At 43.0% G+C, this 10,000-nt stretch overlaps 1 protein-coding gene across 2 annotated transcripts in view; it reads left to right on the forward strand.

The window, feature by feature from the left end:
- The window catches only part of atg7 (ATG7 autophagy related 7 homolog (S. cerevisiae)), a 96,329-nt gene that overhangs the window by 31,366 nt on the left and 54,963 nt on the right, over positions 1-10,000 (forward strand). For both annotated transcript variants that reach the window (XM_063216072.1, XM_063216073.1), the window contains exon 18: positions 7,112-7,192. In XM_063216072.1, the coding sequence (XP_063072142.1) occupies positions 7,112-7,192 (81 nt within the window). The remainder of the gene's footprint in view (positions 1-7,111; positions 7,193-10,000) is intronic.

Here is a 10,000-nt window from a genome sequence, read left to right on the forward strand (position 1 = left end):
GGAGAGACGGCCTGGTGGAAGTGGAGGAGAGGAAAGTCATCTGGGTGATCACACACACACACACACACACACACACACACACACACACACACACACACACACACACACACACACACACACACACACACACACACACACACACACACACACACACACACACACACACACACACACACACACACAGAGAAGTCATCTGGATAATCCATTGTCAATGGCTCTCGCTCTCCTCTCAAAGCCTCCCCCGCTGCGCGCTTGGAGTTGCCGCCAACCTCATTCGCCGATCCCCTCTTCCTCCTCATCCTCTCATTCGTTCCTTCCTTCGTTCGTGCGCACGCACACCAGTTCTCTTATCCGCCCGTCCTGCATTGTTGTTTGTCTCCAGCCTTTATCTGTAGGAAACAAGGGAGCGCTTTTGTGTGTGTGTGTGTGTGTGTGTGTGTGTGTGTGTGCGTGCTTGTGCGTGTGCGTGTGCGGGGTGGGGGGTGTTATTGATTGTAATGGAGAGGGGAAGACAATCAACACCAAGGTCTCAGGTTTGTACTCTGTCTCTGTCTCTGTCTCTGTCTCTGTCTCTGTCTCTGTCTCTGTCTCTCTCTCTCTCTCTCTCTCTCTCTCTCTCTCTCTCTCTCTCTCTCTCTCTCTCTCTCTCTCTCTCTCTCTCTCTTTCTCACCCCCCTCTCTCTCTCTCACACACACACACACACAACTCCCTGTCAGTGCCTGTGCAGAGTGGATAAGTGTGTCACCTCTCCCTGTCCTCATTGACAGAACAGGGCAGGACAGGATGCGTGTTGCAAGTCTGGCTAATCAATGTGTGTGTATGTTCCCAAAGTGCCTGCCTCTGTACATCACAGACAAGACGTTGGACTTGTAAAATCGGTGTTGTGATGTCTTGTATACAACATGGTGCTGTGCAAAGGCTCTCTAATGTTGTTTTTTTTGCAGGCATTTGACATACAAAACTGATTAGAGTCTGCAATGTGGCATGATCTTAATGAACTACCTTGGGCTGTCATGATTGACTAGCTGCTGAGATGGGTAATGAGTAGGGCAGGAACAATATTGGATCGAACTGAGAAATCGCGATATTCAGTCACGATACTCTGAGTCACAATACTGTATGGTGAAGTAAGGAGGCAGTATCGTGATACGCCCTTTCAAAGTTTTGTTATCCTTCAGTCCAGAAAACAACCGTTAATTCGAGGTGATAGTGCTTCCAAGCTTTGAATGAAATACATTTCAGAAATCGTGGGGTGTATCGAACCGTAGGTCGAAAATTGTGGTACAAACCTAGTCGTGAGTTGAGTGTATAGTTACAGCCCTAGTAATGATATGTTAAGTTTATGTTGATTTCCTTTCCTCAATTTCCTTCACTACACGTACATCAATATATTATCTCTACTCTACCCTTAATGTCATTCAGGATGTGTATGAGGACTATACTTTGCACAAGTGTGATTTTTCCCGATCATTTAGGAATTCCTGATTTTTATGACCTAAAAATTCATGGCTAAAGCCCGATTCGGATGGGACTTTTATTACCTATGGACCCCCGGTAATTTGGAATAATTCCAGAGAATGTCTGAGTTCTTAGTCCTGTGCGAATGTGCCATGTCCGCGATTTGTGAGGTAATAATTCTGCCACAGATTACCTACTGTATTTCGGAGAAACACAGACGTCCTGGGGTAATTTCACATAGGTGCGCCGTCTGCACGCCCTTATAATGTCTGTGAATTGAGTAAATAACAGACGTTTGAATGTGCCCTGAAAAATCTCTGAGGTCCAGGGTAATTGCGAATTCCCAGGGGTCCATAGGTAATATTTATCCCACGCGAATCGGGCTAAAGCTCATAGTCACCATAGAGAGCTCTGTGTGGTACTCTGCATTGATGTGCCTTCAACACCAATATACTCTGTAGGCCTACATATCCTCCTGCTTTAGTTTTTTTCCTGATTGCCGTTTCCCCCGCGCATCAGTTCATTTGAGAAAAGATCAGCATAACCGATACAGAAGTCATCAAGAATGTTTTGACCACAGACTTCCTCATGAGAAGAATGGGGTACCACCAGGCGCCGCCTTCCTAGAATGTAATAAACTAGGAGCTCCATTCAGAATTCTGCATGATATTGAGTGCAGTTACATGCAGGGGATATTCCGATTTTAAACAAAACATTGGCAGCATTCAGTTTACGCACGAGTCATGTAATGCCTTAATCATTCCAATTGTGGCCGTATTCCGGTACCACAGCGCTCTTCCAAACAACGCTCCTCCACTGAATGGAACATTCTGGAACTTGATACTGACAATATTCCATAAACTGAACACTCTGTGCATGTAACGGTGCTTACTGGCTAAAAGATATTTTTATGTTTATTTTTATTTGTGATAGGATAGTGAGAGAGGGACATGAAACGAGTGGGGAGAGAGAGACAGGGAAGGACTGGTAAATGACCCAGGCCGGAATCAAGCCCGGGTCGCCGGCGTAGTAACCCAGTGCCCTACCGTTAGGCCACGGTAGGGCCAAAGCAGTGGTTCTTAATCTGGGGGGCAGGCAACACCTCCTGGGGGTGGGGCTGAAATTACAGGGGGTCTGTGGAATTTTGTTTGAGTTGAGGTTGTGAACAAAATTCTGCTTGCAGACATTATACGGTAAGGCCAAATAAAACAGGTTTTCATCGCCATGGAAAGTCATTAAGGTATTAATTAATATCAAGAGCAAGAATCATTGTAATTAATAAATTAAATCATTTTTTTGTGCATGTATACTTGTAGAAGTTTGGGTTGGGGGTGCGCGGACATCCTGGGCACAGGTATGGGGGGTGCTTTAAGGAAGAAGAACCAAGAAGCAAGATCCACTGCTCAAGAGGCAGGAGGGGATATACTGTTAGTCATGCAGTGGGAGGCTAAGCAGAGCTTTGGTATTAGCCCCCACAGCACCACAGATTGTATCACGGCAACACATTGAGAGTCAATGACGTCCAGGCTTCATGATGGACGTCACCACAATTGTACACAACTGCAACCGCCGTCCATGTGTGTCACAGCACCCTGGATTGGTTGGTGTGTGTCTGGCTGCATAGTGTGTCACAACAGCATGGTTGTGTGTTATGGCAATGTGGTTAGGTTTGCTTAACAACCACCATGCCACACTGCCAGTCCAGTGCTGCCTGGTGCCAAGTAGGCCTAATTGTGTGCGTTTTAGTCTCCACACTTAACCCCGATTAATTATTGCACAGCGTTAGTCAGCTGTGTGACACTGCCACACACATGGGTGATGGGGGGCATTGAAGCTGGATATGGGTAATGTTGAGGTGGGGGGTGGGGTGTTGGAAAACTGTCACACTTGGATTATTGGAGGTTTTTATAAGCATTCAATGTATGGAGGTTTGCTGGGTTTGGGCCTGAGTAAGTGTAAGCGTAAGCGCTACAACAACCCTTACTCGGCTTGATGCAGATCAGCATTGCACTCCACTGAGCTGTCTCGCTCCCCTCGGCCGCCTGTTTTTGTGCTGCCATCTTAGCTCAGTGTGACAGAGGCAGAGTGTGCTTGGCTCGCGTGTGGGAGTGGAAGTGTTTTCCATGTGAGTGTATTTGACAAGATGGCTCATTGCATTGGCTCACTCAGCCTTCATTTCTGCTGATGGGAGATTCATGCCGTGAATCCACACTGCCCCCTGCTGGTTCCAGAGAAGAACATGAAATGTACAGAATTTTCTCTAATCAGAAGGGGGTCGATTTAATTCAGGGACAAAATTCACAGTGCTAGTGGGCCAACAGAGAAATCATGGACAAAGTAGCGGACTAAGGTCAAAATTTTTATACAAAAATGGACTGAATTTAGTAGAGTAGAGTAACATTTATTAATCCCGAAGGAAATTAAGGTGTAATAGCATACATTTTATACAGATTATTTCACATATATTGAAAGTGCACTGTGTACTATTTTTAGTCATTTATTTCCAGAATTCATGCTGCCCATTCACAAATGTTACCTTTTTCATTAATACTTAACACCATCAAAAGGGGGATCTTCTCCATTGTCCGCCATTTTGAATTTCCTGGAATAGACATTTTTATCTGCAAAACTTACTGTACTTTGGTCATACTAGTAAATATTAGTTCATTATTCGGTAAATATTCATGAAAGGATCAAAATTGGCAGTAGACGGCACAGTTGCAATGAGCAGCATAGTTGCAATACCTACTCTGGCCATCATCTTACACAGTGCACCTATAAACATATTGAATATGCCTTCCTTAATGTTAAGAGCAAGAATGCCATATCAAAGATTATTAAGGTTTGTAGCAACATTACTGGTGTTCAACAGAAAAGCATGACTGCGCTGTGCGAGGAACAGGTAATAAGGAAGGCCGAATGTATTTTAGAAAATTACTCCCATCCCCTGCATAAGGAATTCCAGTCTTTACCTTCTGGTTCCCGTTTTAAATGCCCATTAGCTAGGACAAATAGATGTAAAAATTCATTTTTACCCTCTACTATACAGCTGCTAAATTCCACTAGGAAGCATAGATAGCCATGAGTTGTATGTCTAGCTACTCTAAGCCCTACTCTGTAGATCTTTCTTTTAGATCACACTTTTATCTTAACCCCTCCACCTTTTTATGCGTTTTAAACGGTTATTTATGTCTGTTAAATGTTTTATGTGGGTGCGTGTGCGTGTGTGTGCGGGTGTGAGAGGTGTACCACAATTGCAAAACAATTGCCCATACTGGGACAAATAAAGGCTACTACTACTACTACTACTACTACATAAATATTAGCAGTTCTCACTCACGCACTCACTCACTCACACACACTCACACTCTCTCTCTCTCTCTCTCTCACACACACACACACACACACACACACACACACACACACACACACACACACACACACACACACACACACACACACACTTGGAATGAGTGTAGTTATTTTTGTTTGTTTCATTTTTCTGTCATGCTAACATCACAGGACTATGGACCGAGAGGCTAGGTTTAGTTAACATCTGTTAACCCTCTGTTAATTAAATGACCTGCCAAGTAATGTAGATTATTTAGAGGAAGAGCCTGAGGTTTTGATTACACATGTGCAGATATTTTTTTTGTTTTTTTTAATCTGTATCCAACCAAGAAATCGTGATGTGCAGTCACAGTACTTTATCATGGAGCAAGAAGGCAGTATCGTGATATGCCCTTTCAATTTTCTGTTATCCTTCAGTCCAGAAAACAAGCACATGATATGATATGAGAGTGCTTCCAAGCTTTAAATCATCATTATTGTTATTTTAAACTTAAAATATTAGTTGCCTCTTGTTGCCTTTTTTACCTGTAAACTATCATAGTGTTTATGTGTTAAAGGATAACTTCTACCAATTTCGACATGCAGTTGTAATGCTCACACTACCCTGGACTTGTCAGTACCTGAGATGTTTTTTTTTTCTTCAGCCTTTTCCGAGATCCTGGTCATTGTAACGTGGGAAGAGAATGTTCACATTTCAAAAAAACATCTTGATTTATTCCCAATAGCATCCAAAAGGTTATGCAACATCAGCAGACAACTATCAACAGCAATACCTTTTGGGATAATATTTGTTTGGAGAAGGCCTTTGTTAGAATAGCTCAGATCTCGGAAAGGGCTGAGCGGAAAAATACAGAATCACCGGGTACTGACAAGTTAAGGGTAGTGTGAGCAATACAGTAGCATATTGAAATTGGCAGAAGTTCCCCTTTAATTTTATTTTATGATGGTGGCCAATGTGGAGAAAAGCAAATTATTGAATAGAAAAAGATACATTTTGAAAAATGGGGGGTATATCGAACCGTTGGTCAAAAATCATGATACGAAAGGAATCGTGAGTTTAGTGTATCATTACAGCCCTACTGGTGATATCTATGATATTATTCATTATGAGATTGGATTCTTTATTGTCCCATAGGGATATGTTTTCACATCAGACTGTTCAGTTCCATCAGGTTAGATCTTGTAGTACACATCTCATTTGCCTATACATATAGACACCATTTTCACACATAGACACATAAACGTCCACAGACATTCACATACAATACATATACACACATCTATTCATATACACTCCTTTACATACCTATACATTACATTCCTCTCCTCGACACAACCCATCCGTTTAGTATTTTATTTTATTCTACCCTCCCCCTCATTTACCCAGCTATGCCACCAGCTATGGTCTAATTCAGGGTTTCCCAAACTGGGGTGCGCGGCCTGCCACAAGGGGGTGCGCGAGCTGAATTGAGCAATGGTGGATATGTGTTTCTATACAGATTTAAAGAAAATGAAGTCGTTTTTAAATGTATGGTGAATTGTATGCTTTAGGAATATTGAGGTCTATTGGAAAATGAGGATTCCCTAAATGACTCTGCATAATGTACAATGACTTGTGCAGTTAAGCCATATTTGAGTGGCCATCAGCACACCAAAACATTCGATTAGGGGGTGCGCGAACCACATTGAAATGTACAAGGGGGTGCGCAAGGAAAAAAGTTTGGGAACCACGACTGGTCTAATTCATTGATTATGAAGCATGCTGCAGTCCAGACTGTCCAGGGGAGTATTCCAAGACCATGGTTAGGTGAACCTGCATGAAGTTGTAAATCCACAGGCCACAGCTGTCTTTTAGTCAAAAAGATAAGGACTTCAGGCTCTTGTTTTAGATAATTTACCACTACCTCAAGGTTAACATAACCTGGATTACTGCCTAGCCAGGTTCTTGACATACTCTTAAGTATTACCAAACTAATTCATCTGATTTAACACTTGTCAGTGTAAGACCCACAAAGATGCGCTGAAGAAGCTGGTAGCATTTGTTTTTTGTTGTTGTTGTATATGCATACCAGAATAAAAGATCTTCTTTCTCTGGAATTAAAAACAATCTGCAAGTCCACAGGTCAAACCAGATGATTTGGGAATGGTATTAGTGTGAGGATTCAACATCAGTCAGTCCTCTCAGGAACAGCATGCTATTCTCTAGCTTCTACAGCAGGTGGTGCTGTTGTCTAGCACATGCTGAACAAAAACTTTCTAATGCTCAGAGTTCCCTCTGTTGTCCTGTGTTTCCTTCTGCAGATCCGAGGATTTCTGTCCCGTTTTGACAACGTACTTCCGGCAAGTCTGGCCTTCGACAAGTGTACTGCCTGCTCACAGATAGTAAGTCCACCCATCTATGAGACTAATGGCTTGACACACCAACACAATGTACGGTAGCTAATGAACTTAGCTTTGCTTTTTCTTTTGACACCTCAGCATTCTAGTTATATGAACACATACAACATAAGAAAATGAAACATTGCACACTGATGCAGACTTACAAATACAAATACACACACACACACACACACACACACACACACACACACACACACACACACACACACACACACACACACACACACACACACGATAATTATCATGTATCCTTCAAAATGCCTCACACTCATCCCCGTGCATTGAAGGCGCTTCTCAGCACATCCATGGTATTCCACAAGGGAATTTTGTGTGTGTGTGTGCGTGCGTGCGTGCGTGCGTGCGTGCGTGTGTGCGTGCGTGTGTGCGTGTGTGTGTGTGTGTGTGGTGGGGTAAGGCAGGGGCCACATGCTCCCAGGCCGGCCACAGTTGCCTGCTGATGTCATTGTCATCTGTCAGTAATTAAGCGGGTGGCCACGCGGGCGGGAGTGTTTCTTACACACACACACACACACACACATACACACACACACACACACACACACACACACACACACACACACACATACACACAGACACACAGGCGCGCGCGCTCACACACACGGCAGACAGGAGTGTTTTTTACACAACACAACATAAACACACACACACACACACACACACACACACACACACACACACACACACACACACACACACACACACACACACACACGGCAGACGGGAGTTTTTTTTACACAACACAACACAAACTCACTCACTCACTCACTCACTCACTCACTCACTCACTCACTCACTCACACTCACACACACACACACACACACACACACACACACACACACACACACACACACACACACACACACATACACACACACACACACACACACACACACACACACACACACACACACACACACACAGAGCAGGCGGGAGTATTTTTTACACAAACACAAGCACGCACACACACATGCACACACAGGCAAGCACACACACGCACACACACATGCACGCACACATGTGCACGCACGCACGCACGCACACACGCGCACGCACACATGCACGCACACACACAGGGCAGGCGGGAGTGTTTTTTCCTGGGGGACCTGACGCTGTCGAAGGCTGTGAGCTCCATAAATCACCACAGCAGAGCAGAGGGAAGCCACTCAATCTCTTCAGCATGTGCGGATGGATGGATGTGGTCGCTCTCTTTCTTTCTCTCTCTCCTTGGCTCTCTTTCCCCCTCTCTCCTTCTTGTGTTTCTCTCTCATTTTCTCTCTCTCTCTCCCCCTCTCCCCCTCTCTCTCTCTCTCTCTCTCTCTCTCTCTCTCTCTCCCTCTCATTCTTCTCATTCTTTTTTTTCTTGTCCTCCTTCTACATGTTTCCCAGCAGGCTCTGTGTTGCGCTCCTGGCGTTGTGTTTTGATTGGTTGATGAGTTCCAGTGTGTGCCAGGAAGGCCGAGGGCGTGAGTGAGGGAATGGGAGTGAACACGCTTCTGGAGTTCACTTCACTGTAGTGGAGTTTAATGTAGTCGACCTTCATGACCCTTTGCCTCTTTATTGCAATTGGGTCAATTTCACCGTTTGGTCACGTTGGGTCAAATTCACTGTTTTTTTTTTTTTCTTTTTGATTTGTCAGGTGGTACAACCATAGCTCTGTGCCTAAATTGATAAGTAATTTGTCAATAATATACTACAATGAATACGCATCTGAGATAATCAACAAGCAAATCATTTGAGCAATAGTTGACATTAGCTGTGGTTGCCCCATCGCCTGATGTGGGCTACTACTAAAACATCATTGACCCAATTGCACCACTTCGACTTTTCTGTCTTATAAAATTGAAGCAACAGGTCATAGTAAAATTCAAATAGAGATACTTTTCAATCTAGCGTAGCAAGTAAACAGCAAACATAATCATAGTAATTAAGTTTTATTGGGGTGGTTGACGTAACGCCAACCAAAAAAAAGTTTTTCCAATTCCTGAAAAAATTGATTGAAAAAATTGGAAAAAAATAAAGCACTCAGTGGTCCGTGGAATTTCGCCTAATTTTTGCCATTTTTGAGAAAATGTGTCCTGCATTAACACGTTGCGTAGGCATGTCACACCGCAGGAAAATGAAGTCGCACCACAGGAAATTCACTGCATTATGGCCATTTTAATCCTTTTGTACACATGACTGACATCTGAGCTCATGCTAACTTGATAATGATATTGTGTTTAATCTTAATATGTGTTTTCATTTATAAAAAACTTTTTTTTTCTTCTATAAGAGCAGTCACACCACAGGACACCATAAAATGAACCTAAGCATCGCGTGACAGAAACATTGCAATATGAAGACATATTAAGAGGTTAATAGTCACCTTAAACTTCCACAGCACTCTCCAATAACTGAGGTACTGACTGGTTAGGAGCCAGTCTTTAAGACCCTTGTAGTTGGCCTTGCAGCTGCCCATTCACAAACATTGACATACATGTCACCCCACAGGACGCAATTTGTGTTACGAAATTGAACTTGTAGTTAATATTACTGTCTTGAGTTTTTTTCACATTCACATATCTTAATATAAAGTTAATATTTATGTAATCATGCCAAATGCTTCATACATTATTCAAAATGTTGTTGGTTAATTTATATATATGTTATATTCCAGGTGTCTTTAATGTTACAGTCACACCGCAGGATATTTGACATATAAACCTTTACATAAATCTTAACAAAAATGTTTCTTCTCATCTAAGACTAATAGACATCTTCTTTCATTG

The sequence above is a fragment of the Engraulis encrasicolus genome, chromosome 14 (genome assembly GCF_034702125.1).
Source record: "Engraulis encrasicolus isolate BLACKSEA-1 chromosome 14, IST_EnEncr_1.0, whole genome shotgun sequence".
Classification (NCBI taxonomy): Eukaryota; Metazoa; Chordata; class Actinopteri; order Clupeiformes; family Engraulidae; genus Engraulis; species Engraulis encrasicolus.